Genomic DNA, 22343 nt, shown 5'->3' with positions numbered 1-22343 from the left:
CCTTCCTTCCTTCCTTCCTTCCTTCCTTCCTGTTTCCTTCCTTCCTTGTTTCCTTGTTTCCTTCCTTGTTTCCTTCTTGTTTCCTTGTTTCCTTCCTTGTTCCCCCCCCCCCTTATTTTGACCATTTTTTCAAGAGAAGTGAGATTGAGAGTTATCCCAGACCTGTTCATTCTTTTCCCTGTCTTCCAGGAAACATAATCTTTAGGTTTTTCTATGTGCTGGACTATGCTTCAGTTACATCAGAAACATTAAATAATAATAATTATTATTATCAACATTATCATTATTATAATAATACAATATTTATAATAATAATTACCATTTTATGCTAATTTTACTATTGTTATTGTAGTCTTTTCTCTGTCTACACTGTGGATAAAGTGAAATGAAACAACTTCTCTTAGCTGTGTCTTACCCATTAAAGTCAGCTCACTTTCAGGCAGAATTTGGCTTCTAATATTTAACTAGTTTCAACAATTTGTTTTACTTTACACATTTAAACAGTATGAAATAAAACTTTTCTATTCCTTTGGCTCTAATGGTAAATTTTTTTCTTCTCAATTAGCCTTCAGTGTGGTATTTTCAAAATTCTGGGAAATTCTGTTATAAGACTATTTTCTCTAAATTGTTAGTAGTTCTCTTAGTATCTCACCTTATGAGAAGACCGTGTCCTAGCAATTGATACATAATGTCTGTCCATGAATATTTCAGCCTTACAGACTGAAAATCAGATCCCATGGCAGCAGAGAGGATGTTGTTGCCTATAGCAAAATAAATTATAGTGTTTTGGGTCCGATTTCAAAGGTCTGATGGGGATTTTAAGTTAATTTCATTTCACTGTTAATAATGTAGAATGTTTGCACACATAATATTTTTATAAGTTTGGAGGTAACAGGAATTGTAAGTAATAGTCTTCACTCCCACAAAGGTTTGAGTGAATCCCTTCCATTTTAATTTCTTTAAGGACTTCTGCTAGGTGTTTTGGGGAGCAGCTAGGCTATCTGTCTAGGACATCTGTCTTCTTTATGTGCAAGTTTTGATGTAATTTATTTAATGCCTGTGATACTGTGCACAGGAAAATTGTGATGAACAGTTGCAGAAATTAATTATTGATTAATTGGCTTGCAACCATCTAGATGTTCACTAAGTACCACTGCCAGTACCTTCCATCTCTATCTCTTTTATTCCCATTTTTTTCCTTCTTCAGCCTTCTAGTTTCTTACAATCACTTGTTCAATATTGGTGAAAATCACATTTTTAATTCTTCAGGAACTGAAGTCTCCCAGTGTTTCTATATTAATCTTAGCAATTAATAATATTGAGGAGATTGATTACAACTTTTTCTCAGTGGGAAAAGGAGATCAAGAGATAAAAAAAGTTATCAGCTCTGATTAGATTCTGAACATTTGCTGTGAAAATGGACTTGCATAGCCAAACAAGCCAAAGGAAATGACATCATAGAAGGTTAATATAGCCTTTTGCTGCTACTTAATTCAAACTGGTGTTCACTGATCTAGTTCTCTAGCACTGCATTTCTACTTATTTGCCTCTCTTTGAGCAGGTTTTGTTTGTGTTTTTTGCAGGTCAGAATTAGCTTCCTGCTGTGATGCAGTTCACAATTTTATTGCTTCTCAAAACAACAGCCCACTGGGAAGTAACATGAGTTACGAAGTGGACAGTAAAAAGACTATTCTCATTACACAGGACATTTTTAAGATGCTGCCTGTGGTGAGTACTGTATATTCTTCATGTTATTATAATCATAGTATATATATTTTGGGTTACTAATTGAGATACTGTGATTCCTCTGGAAGAGACCCATCAGCTCCTGTATGCACTTCTTTATTTGCCTTGCAAGGTGTTGTTTTGTTGGGTTTTTTTCCCCTTCCTCTGCAGTGGTAGAGGTATTTACAGTTATCATAGATCATAGGTTGGAGGTAGAGTTGCTATAGAACACTGGCTTGGCAGCCAGTTCAGGAGCAAATACTCCAAAAATGTTTGCCTTGCTTTTATCATTCCTGTTTTTAAAGGCATTTCAATCTGGAAGAACGTTTCATATTCCTCATATGCCCATGCCATTTGCTGTGCAGGCTTGGGCATGTAAGTTATGAAAGATATTTTGGTGGTAAACCTTATACAGAATATCATAGAACATAATAGAGTAGAACACAGAAATTTCAGTTGGAAGGGACCCTCAATAATCACATAGTCCAACTGCCTGATGAATTCAGGGCTGACCAAGTTAAAGCAAGTTACTAAGGACATGGTCTGAATGCCTTTTAAATGCTGACTCCTGGGCACATCAACCACCTCTCTAGGAAGCCTGTTCCAGCAACTGACCATCCTCTTGGTAAAGAAATGCTTCTTAATGTGTAGTCTAAACTTCCCCTGGTGCAGCTTGGAACCGTTCTGATGTGTCCTGTCACTGGATACAATGGAGAAGAGATCAGCGCCTTCCTCTCCCCTTCCCTTGCTCAGAGAGCAATGAGATTACCTGTAGTTTTCTCCTAACTACAGAAGTCCAAAGCCCTCAGTGACTTGTCATAGGACATTCCTTCCAGCCCTTTCATTAGCTTTGTTACCTGCTAGGGGCAGGTGTTTGCAGCAAGAAGCACAGGTTGAGAAAAAGAATCAGATTTTGTACCTCAGGATTACAGTAGATATACAAGGTCTTGAGACTAGACAAAGACTTTGTATTTGGTTTCTTGAAGCTAAGGGCATATGGGAGCCCTCTTACCCATCTCTGGCATTCTTGATTTGTGAGATCCCAGCTACCATGGGTCTAGTTCTTCCTAGCACTGCTGTGAATCAGTCTTTACTGACTTCATTGCAATAGAGAATTGCAATTGTAATTCCAAACTTAAGCTGGAGAAATGAAAAAGTATATGCTGTATGTGCACATATACATGCTAAGGTAGCCAGAATTGCCTGGCCCTTGTGTTCTCCTACTGTCCTTTCAGAATTGAACAAAATATTTGAATATGTTGTTCTGTAATATATTGCCAGGCAAATATGATGTTTGCCACTTTCCCACACTTTTTGCCTTGTTCATAACAGTGTCCCTTCTTGCTTCTCTTTGGGCAAGCTGATGAGAGAAGAAAGAAACATAATGCTTTCCATAAGCAAGTTTTGACTCGCTGTTACAACTGGGTTTAATTTCTGTACTCAAAATATCCCAGCTGTTGGCCTCTGGTAAATGTCAGTGCTCCCACACCAGAAGATGTTGAGCAAGATGTATGAAAAGTTTCTGAGACTGGGATAACAGCCAGCTATATTAACGTCAGCCTAAATAGCCAACAATTTGCATTAATTTTCTAGGTTGTGAACTGTGCTGGTTTTCAAGTGGATGCACTTAGCTCCCACTCAGCTTCCCCACTGCAAGACAGCAAGCTGTAACAAGAGGAGGAGCAGAGAGGGTAAACAGCCAGGAACAGTAACCTCTTCTGTGAGGCCTCACATTCACAAAGAGTTAAGCCAGGGCACATCATTATCCTTTACAGCATATTCAGGTTTCCTTAAATTCATTATTCTGCTTCAAATCTAATTGTGGGATGACAAAAGTGAGGAGAATTTACAAAGTTACCTTCTATTACCTGAGAAAGTAAATTACTGTGTGACAACCCCCAGTCTGTTACAGTGCAAAGGAAAATGGGTAACTTTAAACTATCTTCAGTGTAAATTAGTTCCTTAGTTTGTCAAAGTTGCAATCCACTACTAGATATTTTTAGTGTTAAGTGTATTTAAAAGGTACCCAATTTTAACAATCCAGTGTTATTCTCTCAAAGTTCTGATAGCAGAAGTAACAGTTCTCTGTCTGTTGGTGCCTGCTTTTGGCTCTTGGCTGTCCAGGTCTGGCAATCCTGTCTGCTAAATGGTGAATGCTTTTACTGGGATTTACCAGTTTAAACCTGCAAGAGCAAATAAACACAAAGAAACAATCAAAACACTTATAAAGAATTGGCTGCATCTTTTTGTTTGTTTGCAGTCCTCTCCTCTTTCAGTCTATCCCTTCAAGAACTGTGCTGTGGTTGGAAATGGAGGCATTCTGAAAAATTCCAGCTGTGGAGCTGAAATCGATAGTTCTGACTTTGTGTTCAGGTAAGAGCTCCTTCATTTTCCTGAAGTGTGTCCCACATTCTAAAAACTTGGCAGGATTGGAAGTATGCCAGTGCCAGTTTGTAGCAATGAGGAAGAATCTTGACAATTTGTTATTTCTGCCTCTTTAAGGATACTTCTGCTTTGTAGTTTTCAGAATGCTGCTTTCTAATTAAAGAGCATGCTGGATGATACGTGTATAATCTGTGATTGCTAAGTCACCTTGCAGTGATGTGAAATGTGATTATCTGAGAACCTGGCATTTCTGATTATTTAACATCCTTTAGGAGACTGGTATTAAATGTCACATGTGTATCTCTGGTTTAACAGAGTGTTTACTTAGCCATTGTTTGGCTCACCCATGTAGCTACCTAATTGCCCCAATATTTGTTTCATCTGTTACTCATTTAAAAAATTAAGCATTTATTTCAGTAGTGTTTTTAATCTCCCTGGACAGACTGGGAGAAAACCAGGCACACTCAGAGTGTAATTTTGCCCACTCACAGTTTGTAGTTCATGCAAAGAAACAGAGCAACAGAGGGAAGGTTCTTTTCTCAGTGATGTCCAGTCACACAGCATGCTGAATTTAATTTCCTTTTCTGATTTTTTCCTAAAATTTGGGCTTTTGAAAAGCTAAAAGAAAAAAAAGGTCTTTCCAGTTAGATAAGTGTTTTAATAAAAATAGGAAGTCTCTGTACTAAGATGCTAAACCTACTAAGTGACTGAAGTTAAGAAAATGCTTTCTTTACGTTTTATAGAAATCACTGTTTCTGTGATAGGGCAAATTATGCTGTTGTTAGAAGACACAATAGAAGACTTTCAGCATTGTTTAGGCAAGAGGAGCAATGTTTCCTAGCAGCCAGCATAGGGCATTCATAGACTCCTGAGATTTTGACTGTGATACGATTTATGAAAATGAGCTCTCTGTGCCCTATTTTAACCATCTGTACAGTAGATTAAATATCTTTACTAGAAGTGCTGTAAGCCTTATTTAATATTTGTAAAGTGCTTAGACATCCCTGGGAGCTGATGTGAAAGTGTCATTGCACAAGAGAGGAATTTGCAAATAGTAACTGTAAATCATTTCTGGTGCACATCTGTTTAAGCAAATATTTCTCAATTTCAGGTGTAACCTCCCTCCAACCACAGGAAACATTAGCAAAGATGTTGGCAATAAAACAAACCTTGTGACTGTTAATCCGAGTATCATAGCTCAGAAGTGAGTACTGCTGAAAATCTGTTTCTGTGCAATGGTGTATAATTGTTTGACATGATTTAGATTTTCGTGGAAATCCATTGGGATACCAGCATAGAGAGCAGTGCATGTAGATTGCTTCATTAAGCCTTAGCTTCCATGTAAAATATGTACTAGTCTAAATGGAAATCTTCTAAACCTGGCCTTTTTTGTATCATAAAGGAGTCAGCAATACCCAGATTAGCAAGATACCTTGGCTGATACTAGTCAGCAATTTATGGCAGGGTAAAATTGGTGATTGTAAACCCAAGCCTCTTCTTTTTGGTCCATGACCCTCATGACCCCAAGCATTTAGAAAGGAATTGTAATCATAAATCAGGAAAGGCTGGAAATGTGTGTCTGACTCTATCAACAGGACTGTGAGCGCATGTTCCTAGGTAATGGGCTTGGAGGCTGTTCTGATGAAGGCTGTTTCCTGAATGGAGGCCCAGCTTCTCTAATCCATTATTTCAATCCATATGAAAGCTGCTTGCTCACACGCTTTTTTCTGAGCAGAGGTGGGGTTTTTTTTCACCTTCTTGATGAAAAGAAAATCTAATAAGGCCAGCCTGACTAATCTGACATCTTCAGCAGGCTGGAACTGCAGCTTATCTATGAAAGGACTGCTGTGCCATGTTATTTACTGCTTGCTAATCTCACTGTATTGTATTGTCTGTCATAACTGTATTGTCAAAAAGACAACATAAGGCAAAGCTTTTTTTTTTTCTCCTTGAAAGGAAGAAGGAAAAAGTACAGTGAGTACACAGAAATTAATAACAGGCATTTTTCATTGATTCAGGGATAGCATACTGGCTTAGTCTGATGTTATTCTTGTTAGGGTTAATCAGCTTTTGAACTGTGTTTGTCAGCATGTAAAATGTAGGTGAACTCTCTTGAAGAAAAGCACAGCTCTTATGTATCCTAATTAAACTGGCCTACACTTCTTACAGTGGCACAGCTGCAAAGGAGATTGAGACACTGTTGAATTGTCCAGGTTTCTAGCTAAGGAAGAGTAGAGATTTGAATTCTGTCCTGGAGGCTTAGTATTTTACAGTGAGTAAAAACAGAGAAAATTCTTGTAGCAGAGGCCAGAAATTCACCCTTCAACCACTTTTCCTAGACATAGGCTCAAGCATTTCTTGCTTACTTTGGCTGTGTGACTCTTGCATGCACATAGGTTCAGGGTCAAAAGGAGGGCTTGAGTCCCTCTCATTCATTTTGTTTCAGAGTCTGGTGGTAATGGCACTTTTCTGGGAAGTAGAAGCTGTAAATTTAAACACCTTCAGCTTGAGAAAGGGTGTATCACTCCTTGCACTAGTTGTGCAAGAGGTAATTCTTCCATGAATGCTTTGAATGGAAATGGCAGGGGCTGCTGTCCTCTGTTTCAAAGTGCTGCATGAAAAGAGGGTTTGAACCTACTTGAGTTGTGAAGGGAAATGAAACCAATTTTTTCAGCTGCTGCTGGAGTTGTAAAATTGGACTCTGATAGCCTTTAAAAGGTGAAAATACTCTGCTCAAATAGACAGCTACTACAAAAGAGGACTCAGTCCTTTGAGTCCCAAAAGGGGTGGAAGCTCCATATGTTTAGGTGATTCAGAAAATTCAGACCTACAGAGGATATGAGTTGAGTTGCATCACTTCTCAGATAACTTGGGAATTTCACTAGTCAGTATTTGGGAGCACAGAATTATGCAGTAGTGAGAGCTAAGACTCTTTGCTCTTTGTTGGTGACTGAAAGAATCTGAGAATAAATCCTTGTCATTTGTGAAGTTAAAGCTCTAAATCTTTACAGATCTCCATGTGTTCCTTTTGTAGTTGAAGGACATAAACAGGGATGCCTATATTTTTAGCTATTTTAAAAGTACATCCTGCACTTGAGCACACACTAATCTTTAACACTCCAAGACTGCTCACATGCATCCTTGGATTTCCACACAGGGCAGACACAGAGATTTTGAAGAGAGATTTTTGTATAGCTGTTGATGTAAGAAACACGTTTCACAAAACACATATGGTATATATTGTAGTGCATGTATTTTTAAACAGAGAAAGTATGAGCACAATATTTTTTGCATTCTTCCTAATTTCTTGAATTGATCAATTTTCTAAACATGTCCTAGTCTCATTAGCAGTGAATTTGATCTGCTTCAGTATCTCCTGTGTTGCCAGTTCAATCTTATGTAGTGTGTTCTTATTATACTAGAGTCAGATTTTCATAGCTGCACATATGACAGCATATAATAGGGTGATATAAATTTGCAGTATAGACAGGCTGAACTGCTGCAGCAGTGTTCATTACATCTTTGCAAGTGCCGTTGTGCTGTTCTGGTCTGTAATGTTTGTATCAATACTACATTCCATTCCTGAAATGTTGTACTTTGCAGATACAACAAGCTAAATGAAAAGAAGACAGAATTTCTGGAAAACATTGCGGTCTATGGAGATGCTTTTCTTTTACTGCCAGCATTTTCCTTCAGAAGCAACACTGCCACTTCTTTTAAAGTATACCACACTCTGAAAGAGTCCAAAGCAGCCCAAAGGGCAATATTTTTTCACCCCACTTATCTGAAAAGTCTTGCCCAGTTCTGGAGAACTAAGGGTGTGAAGGCCTACCGGTTGTCATCTGGTTTTATGATCACTAGTGCTGCTCTTGAGCTGTGTGAGAATGTGAAGCTCTATGGCTTCTGGCCTTTCTCAAAATCCACAGAGAAGATGCCAATCAGCCACCACTATTATGACAACCAGCTGCCTAAACCGGGTTTCCATGCAATGCCCAAAGAGTACAATCAGATCCTTCAGCTTCATGGCAAAGGCATTTTGAAGTTGCAGTTTGGTAAATGTGAATCGGACTAAAAAGGTAGGTCCCATTCTTACCACATGAAATGTCTTTATTTTACTAATGTGCCAAGGGAAAACTTGTTTTACAAAGTGTGAAACTGTTCTTTCTTAGAGAGACATTTCTACCTTACTCTCAATGAAAGTTGTATTTCCAAATAAGTGAAAGATTGAATCTTTCTGAATAAATATGTATCACAGAGTTGAGAAATGTTTTCCAATTGTGAATATTAGAAGGGGAGCACAGCTAAGTACAAATTCTCCCCATAAATCATAGTCAATCAGAAGTGTCTCCTTATCTCAGATACATGTCTCTGCCAACTTATGTTTGGTTTGGTATCAGTTCCCAGGTACCAGCCTCCTTTAAGAATTGCTTTATTTATAAGACATTGTGATCTTCAGAATGGATAAGCATCTTCAGAGATGCCTAATCCTGGCCCAGCCTTTCCATGTCTATAGAGAGAGCAGAGTAAGGATGGGGATTGTTCCATGAAGGGGAAGCATGCATCTCTGGCCTTGTTGTCTCTTGTGAAAGGGTAGAGATTGGAGCAGTGTGTGCTCACAGCCCAGGGCTGCAGAGCAGCTTGTGGATGGCAGTGAGGGAGCTGCCATACACTTCAGCAGATATTGCTGAGCATTTTACCTAGAGGCAGCTCAGAATCAGGAAGTTAAAAATACAGGATGAAGTGTCATTCCTTTTCCTCTGTTCTATCTGTCCCAACCCCTTGGACCTCTATCTTCTGTGTATTGCCTCAGAGAAATGCAGCACAGTCTGGCCTCTGACCTTGAGCCAATTTACTGTGTACACACTAGAGATGACTCTGAAAAGATTTGTCTGCATGTTTTCAATCTTGATTTGCCCTGTTGAAAAAGTAGGGCCAATTTGTATAAGTACTTATTAAACTTTTAAGCTCAGAAATTCCTGAGTTCACAATACTGTTGTCAGAGTCTCCTTTCACAGACCTCTATTTTTCCAGAGGGTCCAAGTTAATATAATAGTAAGTGATGTGTACAGTAGAACTTACATTGTATACTATATACTTTAATTGGACTGATGTAATCTCATGACTGTGTTGCTCAAGTTAAATAGAGAGCATCGTCTTGTTCAAGCCAGAAATTTCAAGTTTAAAAGCTAAGAGCACTTTTCTTCTGGCTAGGTTCTGAAATGAAAATATCCTTTTTTGATATTTAGAAAACATGTTGTCAAAGATATGTTCACACTTACTTTATCATCAGAGAATGCTAAGTTTTAAAATAGCAGATTGTTAGTACCAGGAAGGCACAATTTTATTCCATTTCAAGGGGTTTTTTAAGAAATAGGAAAATAAATGGCTTTCAGATTATTAAAATAATATAAAGCATGTGAGAAGAGATCTAAAATCCATATAATGAATCCATTCTCCTTGTCCATGGCAGGGGATTACCTGGGAGGAATTGAATTGTATATATATGCACTTTCATTTTTTGCTTGCAAAAGGTTGCAGTGTATTGGAAAGGTTAATAAATACATAATGTATTTTTTCTTAGTGGCTAAGCTGTTTATATCCAGCAGTTTCCATTGTCCTTGTTATTCCAATAATATAAATCATTGGAGACATACTGTGTAATTTTAATTGTAGTAACTACACGAGATAAGAAAATGAAAGCCAGCTCCTTAGAAATATTTACTCTAGAGAGAAGATAGAAGGCACAAAAATGTTTAAGGATCTCTATGTGTTAATTAAATGCTGTCCATGCTTGATAGACTGAAAACCACTTGTGGCCAAATTTGCCAAATAAGCTGTAAAGAAAAAAAAAAACAACACAAGAAGAATAAGTTGTGCTGCCCTATTTACACTTATATTTACAAAGAGAAAACCAAATAAATGTTTTCAGTATGAGCTACCATTCTGCTAGTATTAGCAACTATTAGAGATAAATGAAATTCTATAATTAGTATATTTTACTGAAGATGACCTTTTCTAAGAATTCAGCAATCTCCTTTCTCTTTTAATTTTCCATTTTATGTTCTTCTCCATGCTCTGTGTTCTTTCCTCTTAGTGGGTAGCTGTAGGTTCCTTACACCAGTGGGTGCCCACAGAAGGCTCAGGCAGAACCTCCCACACACATTCCTGGGGCACAAAAGTTTGCTGCTGTACATGAGAAGTGAAGGAAGCTTCTCTGCTGGGAGCACCTATATGGAGAGTATAATTGCATCCCAGTGAACCATTTTTGGCAATTTGGCTCCTAAACAGTGTCCTTGCCAGTGGAATTTTTTTTTGCCATAATATCCTCTCCTGTACCTTTATGATTATGTTCAACAGACATGTACAGGTCATGGCTAAAGTCAGTGCCCATCTATCACAGAGGGTCAAGCAGAAAATGCAGCAACAGCAAAATCTTGAAATATAATTAATGGTCTTTACTATTTTATATTAGATCACCAAATCATTTTTGCTGTGCAGCTGAAGGAAGTCTTATTTGTTCATTGGTTTACCCTGATAAGGGCATGTCATTAGCTTCAGTGTAGGTTCAAGGAGGGGAAATGACCTAATTCATATTTAAAAATAGAAAAAAATGTGATTAGACAAATTGTCAGATGATAAATTAATCAGACTGGCATAAATTTGATTGCCCAGAAGCCTGGTTAAAATGCGGATTTTGTCTGCCCAGGAATCCATCAGGTTTTCTGTTTGCTAGAAAAAGACAGCAGGGCAGATGAGTATGTGTTGCTTTGACATACAAAACAGTAACTTTAAGCATCTGCTCAGAGGAGTCAGTCAACACAAAAAAAAAACCACAGAAAGGAAGAATGAAACTGAGACTTTGAGCTGGGGAAGAAAATAGTGCTCAATTGTCTGAGCAGAAGGACTGAGGGAGGAGGGCTTGAGAAGAGGTGTGCAGGTGGTTAGGCAGTAAGAACTGCTGAATTCTCCTCTGCATATCTTACCAGGAAAGTTAAAAGTAGGTATGAGTTTTTTAACTCCAACCAAACAATTAAATGTGATCTATTTCTGACAGAGAGCAGTAGTGACTCCCTCCACTCAAGGTGGAGCTGCCAGAGCAGCATCCTCTAAAGCATGGGGATGTCTGCTTATTTTCTCAGCAGCTTTCCCAGAATGTTTCCAACATCAAAAAGAATCATTTTTTTTCCAAACTCTTTCTTTCCAAATTATCTTAGCATGTGATAATTTTTAATCTTGAAATTTGCTGCAATCCAAGTGATAAATAGTGTTACACATAACCTATTTATAACTGTAGAACGCCAACATGAGCTTAAATTCTGTTGAAATTCTTTTGTGCTTGTGGTGTCCCAGTGTAGCTAGAGAAATATGAACTTACCCACAGTTCAGTTATAATTACCTTGAGCAAAATGATACCACATTTTAAAATAAGGACACCTCTGGATTCCTGTCAAGCAGCCAAATTGCAGACTGTTCTTGACTTGGGCAAATATTATCCAATGTGAAATTAGTAGATATTAACAGAAAGGTTTTGTGCCTTAGAATACCTGCAGTACAGCTACACTTGGCTCATGCATTCAGTGAATTAAATTTACATTATAAGAATAATGTCAGTAATGAAACAATTGGAAATAAATTGTTTCTGGTTTAGTTAAAACCTATCAGAATAGAAAAGTATAGATTAAATCAAATGAGAATTTATGTTAGATTTCAATTCAAATTAATAAGTATTTACATTTCTAGAAGGGTTTTGGTTTGGTTTTCCACAGCAGAACTATCCTGTTGAGGAAACAGAATAATTGCTATCTCTGGTGATCTCAAGATATGAGTAAGATGATATAATTTAGAACATATCCATATTCAAATTAGCAATGGATGTGCCCCATGAAGATACTGGCTAGACCTGGCCTTGGTTAGCTTAGGAAGCCTGAAGAGTGTGGAGCAGCTGGGATAAATGTGAGTGGTTCGGGGGGTATCCAGATGAATCCATCTCCTTTAGAAAGAGCAGATGCTTGAGTTAGAGCAGGCACGGGCATTCCAACTTAGCCAGGGGAATTCTGAGAGCCTGGGATTCTGTATAATAGTTCTCACAGACTCACAGCCTGAAATACAGATGAAAAGCAAATGCAGAAGGTGCAATGCACACAAAGAATAAACTGTTGGCTTATTTCAAGTATAACAAGCAGGTTTTTTCTACTAAAAAAGAAATACCAATAACATATTTTATTGTTTTAATTTCAGGGTGACGGTCCTAAGGAGACAATTTGTGTATATCTCAGCAATTCGGTCTTGGATTTGATCTGATGTGATTTTTGTGAGCATTAAACTGCATATAATACAGTTCTACAATAATGCTACAATAGAGAAATATTTTACCCTTGGGGAGAAAAGGGAGTGATTTTTTCACACAGTGACTGCTACATTTAAAAAATTTTGAGTGATCATTTTTTAAAATACAAAGTAACAATTATTTGAAAAATTCTGAAATTCCTTACTGCTGGTTTAATGGTAGCAAAGCACAATCTCAGGATGGTGGCAATATGTGACATTCATCATGTTTTGCTTCTAGAGGATCATTAAAATATTTTGACATAAGATCTCTGGTTTTGTTGATATCACATAATATAGGCAATAGTCTCTGTATGGTGGCTGCATGAGTTGGCAGTGAATGTTTTCAATTAAGAACTTTATCCTGTAAATACTGGCATTTTTCTACATGAGAGAAGTGATGAGAGGAGCTGCAGAGGAGTAATTAATTGAGAGCCATGTCATTCTTAGTTTGTCCCAGGGTGCACAGATGAGAAAATCCCTCAGGTCAAAGGTAGTTAAGTGGTTTATGGGCTTTCATTCTGTGGGCAGTAAGTAGTGCTGTGGATTTAATGGGCTTTCATTTTGTGAGCAATAGAGGATGCTGTGGATTTAATGGGATCACTCATATGAGTGATGTTAATTCTGAGAACACATATATGAAGGACCAGAGCTTTATAATTATTTATAAACCACTCTACTTGCTTGTGTTCCTGTCTAAGGTCCAGTTCAGTTTCAAATGAGGACTGTGAACCTGGTTCCACACTACAACCCCCAGGGTCCTGGTAGGGCATGACTTCGCACATATTCTTGCTATTCCAGTTCTGTGTCTTGGCTCATACATGAGATGGAATTTCCATTAGAAAGATGATGGGTACCAAGCCTATAATTCAATTTCTTTTCATGTAATATAGCTTGTACTCATATGTGACTACAGATAGTGAAACTGCACTAAGCATTATTAGAAGAATGTTCCTCTTACCATCAACCCCAAGTTCCTCTACACCAGGATGTATGAGAAAATGGTCTACATTCAATATACTCAATGACTATATCCAGATTATAACCTGTGTAGTTCTTTAAGTTTGCCATAGGGTCCAAGAATACATGTGGAGCAACATCCTGCAGCAAGAGAAAGTGAAATATGAGCCCAGTGGAAAGAATCATTTTAACATTTACAGGAGCTTTGACAGGCAGTTGTACCCTGTTACTGCTTTATGCTTATACATTCTACTGCAGAAAAAAGAAAACCAATCAAGCAAGCAAACAAAATTTAAAAATTGAAATAACCAGATTCTGATACAAGTTTCACTGACTCTTTGGAGACTCCTTTGAATGTTCAAGGTTCAAAGATAGCGTGACCTTCTTCTTTTACACTCAGATACTATCAGGTATTTTGTTTAGTAAAATTCCTTTTGCTGCTGCAACATTAAATCCCAAATCAACTGATTTAAAGAGCATTCAGTATTCCACTCTTTTAGGATTATATCTGCAAAAAAAACTCCCACTTAAATGAATTGGACCTTATAAAACAAGGTTCAGAAAAGCCTTTTAAATTTGTACTTTGTAAGAGCATTACTGTATTGTAATATTTGAACGCTTACCTTGCAGCAGTTTTATAATTACATAAACACTCCTGGAAGTATTAGAATCAATCATTATGGTTACAGGTCTGTTGATTGAGACACATTCAGCATCTGGATCCATTTCCAGGAATTATGATATCAGAATCCAGTATTACTCCTACCCAAGCAGAAGCGTCCATAAATTCTGATACAAATATGAGCAATAAAGTCTATTTTTGAAAATAAGGGGTAAAAAATACATAATGCTTTGAGGCAATACGTGATGCCACTAATACACATGTGGACCTCTGAGTGTCAGTAGAGCCTTTAACAGAAACAAAGACAGCAGAATTGAGCCAGTGAGTCCATCTGCATTACCAGCTGGTAACTGGAAGAGGGGAGCACAAGGGCTTGATTTTCTGTGATCTGTTCTAGTTCCAACATCACAATCCACATTTATTCTTCCCCAGCTGTGAGATTTTTACCATTTTCTGGCCATAGTATCTGCTGCTCATGTGCAGAGAGCTGGCTGCTGAAAGAACCTCCACCCATGTTATGAGTGTTATGGATGATTACCTATTGCAACATCCTAGTTATAGATCAAAGACAAATTTGCTCACAAAAGAGCATCTCCTCTGCTATAAATCACTCACATGGTGTTTTTAATAGAAGCTGTGCAAAGTGATGTATTTGTCCTTTGGGTGATGCAAACAGCTGAGGTTGAGAACAGTCTTCCTGCATTTCATCCAGGCAGACAAAGGCACACCTGTGTTCATGTAAGGACTGTAACTTACTCCAGTCTAGTGAGGTGATCTTGGCTGTGTAGCAGCTACATGGTTTGTCTTGGGGAAAATTAATACATCTTTTGCAGGTTCTTACATAGTATCCAGAACAATTGCAAGTGCTCTGTGTGCACACAGAGATAATGCAAGATCATTCTTTGCTCAGACTAAATTCAATTAACTGCTCAGCCTGAGTAAAGGGGCAAAACCTGGTTGAGTGAAGTAGAGGATGGGGAGAGGAGAAAATTAAATTTATTTACAGCAATTTTTTCAAAAGCATTTGTTAGTTAGTTCCATGTGGCACTGCCTCAGAATAAATGTAAACAGTGTACCATGACACACCACAAAGCTGAAGTTACTGTGTGTCAGAACTATTTCTGTGCAGCTACATTATTTGAAAAATGTGTATTAGTGTTACTGGAAAGATGATCAGAATACATTTTAAGAGAGATTTAGCCAAAAAGAGGAAATCTGTTCTGGCTTCCTTGACGAAAACAGATTTTAACTGAAGGTATGTGATGTAGCACTCACAATTGAGAGCAAATGGAAATTTCTATAGTATGGATAGCCACTGCCTTTTTAGCACTGTTTCCACGAAGTTTAAACTTGCCAATGACTTGAAGACCTGATCTTCCACACTCTCAAGGCTCTCAGTGATTTATGTGGACCAGAGGGCTGATAAGAAATGCTTGAAGGAATTGTTGACCTTTCCTACCCTCTCCTACAAATGCTCTTAACTCTCCATAGAATAAAAATATACTCTATTAAACTTTAATAGATTAAGATCCTCAGGCCTTGCTGAAGACATGAAGTTAGTATGAAATGTTAGTTGCATCCACTTCACTCTGCAGGAGGACAGACATTGTACTCAGCTTTATCACAGCTACTGGTGCTCTGTGCTGCGTGGCTGGGTTGTGTTAATTCGGACGCAGGCTGGGCAAGTTAATAGTGCCATTTCTGCATCACAGGACACCATCAGATTGATCAAGACTTGCTGAAGTACACTCACTGTGGGAAATAATGTTGTCTTGGGTAGCTGAATACATTAGTACTCAATTATTTTACACCTGTGCCAGGTTAATAATAATAAATGGATTTTGTACCTGGCTGGGAAGGTTTATGCCACTTTTGCAAGACTGAGCCAACATCAGTTTGGATTAAGGATTTTTGACCAAAGGTTAGTAAGAACTTTTCAACTCTCTCTATTTCACATGAGGAATATGAATTTTTAGGTTTTGTGGACCTCCAGTGCTGTCACATGCTGTGAAATGAACGTTGAGATTAAATAGTTTTCTAAAGATAGAAACACTGACAGTGTGCTAATATTTCCACTGTACCTTCGCAGAAGCTGACAGTGTCCTTGCACGACTGCATCGCAGCATCATTAGATTAAAGCCTGCCTGGCTGCTTTTATTCCTTTTTCTCTTCTGAATCTCTAATGTTGCATCCTCCTTCAGGATCCAGTGCTGCCTTGAGTTGGTTATTTGTCTCTTTGCCCTGTGGAGTGCTATGCAGCCCTGTTTAGTGTCTTAAGGAGTTTGTGTGACTGTGAGTCAAACACTGCTATGCTTGCAGCATAGTAAAATGTGCTGTAAATGACTGGGTTTGCATCTCAAGGAAGGCAGCTTGGTGTGATATTCACATTGCCTGACTGGAGGTGCTAAAGTTGGTCTGTAGCTCCATGGTGACTTCAGCTGGAATGGCTGCAAGGTCCAGTCCCTGTTCTTGTGCTGCCCCCCTCCCTGCATGCCGTGTCCGGCCTCGGCCTGTCCCACATCGAGCTCTTTTGGCACTCTGAGATGGTGAAACCCTACCAGGGCAACAGAATGAGAAAATTGGTTCATGCCAAGAGACAGGGGAATTTTACAGTCAAAGCAAAGGAGGGGATAAGACCATGCAGGTGGGACTGTAAGGACACAGCAGGTGCCTTTTGTTATCTGACAGCTGTTGGACAGACCCAGTGGTCCCCTGAAAGCTTGACCAAGTTCAGAAGGTGACATCTCTGAGGGTCTGCCTGGTCAGAAGGGAGAGATGGGCCCTGCAAGGGGGATTGGCAGCACAGCAGCTGTTCTGGTGGGCCAGAGCCCATCTCTCCCTGTGGTGCCAGAAGGTGCTTAAGGCATCTACACTAAAGACTCCAGGTGCCTACACTGCTGATTATTGCTCACCCTTCTCTCTTTCCCATTACAGTCATTTTAACAAGCTGGTGACCCCAGCAGATTCAGAAATGACAAGCAGAAAAAATTCTCAGTTCACTGATCATAAACTTGCATAAACTTGCTTGTTATTCAGCATTCCTTTGTGTTCAGCCTCTTCTAATCCCAGCATCTAAAACAGCATCTGCAGAGAACAGAAATGAATGAGGCCTGAGGGGGTTGAGACCAGCCACTCTCACTTTGATTCTCTTTCCTTTGTACAGTAGGGAGATGACTGACGTACCACCATGCTTGACAAAAGATGAAATTGTGTGTCTTGAGTGACTCAGGAAAAGAAACTAAATTATCTAGGTGACTTCTGACCTGTGGCTCTCTAAATTACCAGGAAAATATTCCTGCTGTTAGGTATTAGTTGATTTTATTTAGTGCAAATACCTGGATCAGTTAATTAATCTGGGTTAATTGAGCATGTACGCCTTGAGCCTGCACAGACTCCGTGGTGGAGCTGCAGCCTAACACAGCAATCTAGGTTTAGATCCATTTGACCTACAGATCTTTTTCTGTCCTGTCACTTGCTCTCCTGTGACAAATTTGTGGAGGGAGGACCTGAATATCCAGGCAGTAGCTCCTCCAGGGACACTCAGGTCCACAAAGCACACATTCACCTGTATACAGGAGTCTGTGAGATCAAACTCAAGGAATATTCTGTGGAGTGCTTTATTCTGCAACAGCTCTAACTCAAACAGCTGATAGCCACTTGCTGCATGCCCTGAAGCAGTAGATTTCTTTGCACATTAGCCTTTTAGTTAAACATATCTTAATTGAAAATATTCAAAGTCAAGTAATTCTTCATCTTGTGGTACTTCAGCAGCAAACCTCTTTAATCTCTAGGTCTGCTAGCCAGCAACAGTGACAAGGGGGCATGTAGTTACTTTAGAAGGCCCAAATCCCTTTGTTTTGAATTCTATCATTTTAGGCAGGACCATCCTTCTTTGAGTTTCTGGACAGAAAAATTTCAAATGCAGCTAATCTCTCAGGGCACTCTGGGGAAATCCTTAAGGCTTTTCACCCGCAGCATACAGCAAGTGGGCAGATTTATATTTATTAACCTTTGTTCCAGATTTTCATAAAGTATTTAGTTGGCTCAAAATTATCATTATGATCAAGAAGAGCAGAAACACTCTGCAGCATGCCACTGAACAAAGGGACTGTTGCTGTTATCTGGTGGTCTCCTTTCATAAGGGCACGTTTCAGAATACCTTCCTATTCTGGGAACATGGCTCACCAGGGGAGTGACCCGGGGTTACTGGGTTGCAGCTACAGGAGTAAGTGACAGTGTGCTCTCGTGTCGAGATGCCAGCAGTGCAGCAAGAGCTTAACACGATGGGAGAACTTCAGTTTGAGTTTGCCCTCGAGCAAGGAGTGAGTGTAGTACTGTGTTGTGTGGTGATTGAGCTCACATCACTCTGAGCACAGCCAATAACAGCCCTTGGGTGCCAGGTGTTGGCAGATACTGGTTTAAGGATGAAAACAGTCTGGCTGTGACTGGAGCCAGCATCCTCACGTTGCCATCAAAAGAACATTCAAGTCTGTCTTTTGCTAAATCCTGGTGTACCTTCAGAAATACATCAGTGTTTGTTGCTGCACCTGGTACTTCTGTGTCTTTGTTTCATCCCTCTTTTCTCCAGTGAGGGAGAAAACTCACAGTGTATGATGGAAGCATTTAATGATCCCATCATGGTTTCAAGGCAAGAGCCCATCAGAATGAATCATGCAAATGGTTGTGACAGGATAGCCTATTGTCAGTATTGCTGCGTTTAAATTCCTCACTGTTCACTTTAGTCCCTGACAAGAGGAGATTCTTCACAGCAAGTCTGTAGGCCAGCAGCATGCTAGGCTTCTCACCTCTTGGCTCAGCTGTGAGATGTTTCCCTAAAAACACTTCCTCCTTGGTCTGTTTATTGTCAGTGTTTACAATACAAACCCATTCTTGAAATCTTATGACATTGAAGTATAACAGCTGACATTTCTGCATTTTTATATGTACTGTTCATATAGTAGCTTCATATGTATTCTTTATGTTAATATTCTTGATATTCTTCTGAGTACCTAATTAAAATAATTTTAAATATTCTTCTTGTTTAATGCCACCAGAGTAAAGTGTGTGGGAAGTTACATAATGCCACCTAAAAAAACAGTCACACAAGCCAAAATAATTTTAAGGGTATTTGACTGATTTCTGGAGGAGTATTTTTGTTAGTCATTTGGACACTTGCATCTTAGATTTACCTTTCTAAGATAGGCCTAAGAGGCAACCTCTGCTTCTGATTTAGTTCAAGATCTGCAAGGCACAAAACAGGTGAATGGAGAGGTCCTGCACAGGGCTGCTCCTCAGCGATGGCAAATGTGTGGCTTTTCAGAGACTGGTCCATGTGCCAAAATGTAATTTCATTAAGTTACCATGATAGCTTTTGCCCAGAGGTTTCATTGTCTCTTAAAATGTGCATTGTTTGCATTCATTTCAGCTCCATTTTTTGCAATGCAATTGTCAAAGCAGAGCTTACTCCCCCGTGGGGCTGGTATAATTGTGCTCCTCCACATGCACCAAGCTCTCTGAAGCTGCTAGTGTAGGCTCTGCTACTGCTGTTCCAAAAAGGTTCCTCAAATTCTCTCAGTGCTGAACTTACTTATGTTTTCAGATGTGAACTTGATATTGTCTGAGTAGAATGTGTGCAGCATAACATAGAAATGTCTCTGTGCAGGGTTTAGGAGGAGGCAGGAGCCCCTCAGCCGTGTGTGTGCTTTTATTACAGAAAACCAAGATGAAGTTTATTGTTGAGTCATCTGTTACAGCTGGTTTAATTTGTACTTTGTTTTCCTGTTTTAAGTGCCTGATGATTTTTTTGTCAAGGAGGCAATGGTTTCATTGTTATAAGGCATACTTAGAATTCTGTACTTGTTACCTGTTCTGTAATAGAATATTTTTGCAATTTCTGTTTGTAAATAAAGACTTATTAGGCATAATGGTGGTGGGTTTTTTCTTTTGTGAATTCCTGAGACTAAACAACAAAAAATATGTCTCCTGAGGCAGCAGCATATAAAATGCATTAGTCTGAATCCTCTAAAACAGTATTAGCAACTGACAGTAGAAATGTGGACAGTTCCTTAAAATTGTGCAAGGAAAAAAGCAAGCTGTGCTTAAAGGCAAGTATAGGGGATTGGGGCACTGGTGCACGTGTAAATATCTGTTGCTTAAATGGTACCTTCAAGTGATTTCAGTCTTTTCTGTTCTCAAATGGCAACATAATTAACCATCTTCTTTTGTTACTTCTAATGACTTGAAATACTTTCAAAGATTAATTATTGAAGAAATATCAAACATGGAAAGGAACAAAACAAGAAAACACAATTGTTACCATCTTCTTCTGAAAATCTCTCTTAAATTTGAAAACTATGTCTAAAAATAACTAAACATTTCAAAAACAATGTTTAATGGAAAATGTTTAAACAACAGATGCAAAAGTTTTTCTATACAAAATACTGACCATGAGTACATGTCTGATAGATGTGTATCTAGTAGATTACTATGCATATTTTAGGCACTTATATTGGGATTTTTTCTTAATATAGGTTTTGGTTATATACAAAGATTGAATGTAGTGAATGAATTTCAAACAAATAGAGTTCGGAGAAAGAATTCTCCCTCCAAGCATTTACTTTTTACTTTTGGGCAGGAAGCAGTCATAGAACTTCTGTGCCACTTACTGTGACTTCTCCAAATAGAAGCTGACTGCCTTCTTAAATCAGGTCAAATATGTACATGCAGCTGTTTTGTGAGGAGGACTATTATCCTTTAGGGCCCTCTAGAGACTGAACTGCAATTGCCAAATTTTATTGCAGACAGAACAGAGGTTTAGAACTGAAAGCTTTTATTTGGCCTCATGGACCATCAAGTGGCTTCTGCCTGAAGATTAAGATCTGGATCTTCATGGCCTACCTCCTTCCCATAGTGCATGAATCTTTCACTGATGATCAGAACCAAAGGGTTTCCTTTGTTTGCTGTACTGGCTGCTGGAATAGCATATAGCATATATGAGTGATGCAGATGCAAATGTGTCCCCATAATCAGAGCAGGTTCTAAATCAGAAGTGTGATTTCTGCTGAGGAAGGTGTCTTAGATAGAGCTTAGCCATCTCAAATATTTATGAACAGCCAAATGTTGAATGAGCAGCACTGCCAGGTGATTTGGACTGCTTGGCCCAAGTACAGAATAGCTGAGTGCGGCCCCAGACAAAGCATTGCCTTGTTGTTATTTGCTGTTTAGAAGGGGAGCAGTGTGGGAAAAATCAGCTGGACAAGAGGAGAACAGGAGGGAAGTGGTTGTGCACTGAGGCTGTGCCTGTCCTGCAGTCATTGTACCTCTGGATCACACCAAGCTCAAACCGTGCTCCTAGGGCCAGAGCACCCACCTCCAAGATGGCACTCCTGCTGTGGGAAACACTTGGTCACTGGTGTTAGAAGGGCTTTAGAAGGAATGTTTCCAGGAGCAATTATATGGTCCAAGACCAAGCAAGGTTTTCCTCTTGCCTATGTTAAGCAGAAATGTCATGGGAAGATTATGCAACATGAGGGCACTGGCTTAATCCAGAGGAAGAGCATGGCCAAAGTCCACAAGCTAAAAGCCATGGCAGTGGGCCATCACTGCCACAGCCACAGCCCAGCCAGCAGCTGGAACAATACATAAATGGGCTGAGGAAGACATCAGCATTTTAAAAGGTGAGGAGAGAATGCCTCCTTCTCAAGGATCCCAGTATGCCCATGTTCTGGTAACTAAATGTGCCTGAGTTTTGAGATTCATGGCTGAGTTTTAGTTTGCCTCTTCCATGCTGGATCAAGTGTCTGCATCATCCTCACTTCTGCACCAGAGCAAATTAATACTAAATAGGAATGCTAAGGTCTCGTGGCCACTGCAGACTGATAGATGGAACCATCTGGTTAATGGAGATACCATAATGAAAGCATTAGTTCTTAAGTATAGTACTGCAGATATTTTATCATGTAAATGAAAAAAAAGAGACCCCAGTGAGGACTGAATTTAAGCTGCTGTCTGTTTTGTACAGCACAGGGAAGCAAAGCTGAATTAGTCCAGGAGCTCACATACTGCTGCTCTCATCAGAGAAAGAAATGCTGGGTGTGCTGGGAAAATTATATAAGCATTAGAAATGGAATAACTTTCATATTTGAAATTACTTTTATTAGGTAATTTGAGAGACTGTTAAGGCAGAAATATTCTGACTGAATTTTAAGCACAGTGGTGTTTGTGTAAATCCAACCCTGCAGGGACATTGATTCTTTTTGTTTAGCTTTTAATCTTTGTAAGAACAAAAATTGCTCTTTTATTATGTGTAGAGTTTTAATAAAGTAAA

General features: G+C 39.0%; 1 protein-coding gene across 2 annotated transcripts in view; it reads left to right on the top strand.

Moving 5' to 3' along the window:
* The window catches only part of ST8SIA6 (ST8 alpha-N-acetyl-neuraminide alpha-2,8-sialyltransferase 6), a 44194-nt gene extending 24253 nt beyond the window's left edge, over positions 1-19941 (top strand). For both annotated transcript variants that reach the window (XM_005418601.3, XM_031066756.1), the window contains 5 exons: positions 1584-1728; positions 3986-4098; positions 5222-5314; positions 7714-8186; positions 12349-19941. In XM_005418601.3, the coding sequence (XP_005418658.2) occupies positions 1660-1728; positions 3986-4098; positions 5222-5314; positions 7714-8182 (744 nt within the window). In that variant the 5' untranslated portion in view covers positions 1584-1659 and the 3' untranslated portion in view covers positions 8183-8186; positions 12349-19941. The remainder of the gene's footprint in view (positions 1-1583; positions 1729-3985; positions 4099-5221; positions 5315-7713; positions 8187-12348) is intronic.
* Positions 19942-22343: the final 2402 nt, after the last annotated feature.

The sequence above is a fragment of the Geospiza fortis genome, unplaced genomic scaffold (assembly GCF_000277835.1).
Source record: "Geospiza fortis unplaced genomic scaffold, GeoFor_1.0 scaffold138, whole genome shotgun sequence".
NCBI classification, from domain to species: Eukaryota; Metazoa; Chordata; class Aves; order Passeriformes; family Thraupidae; genus Geospiza; species Geospiza fortis.
Note: the sequence above shows the minus strand (reverse complement) of the source record. Positions and strands in the feature narration are given on the sequence as shown.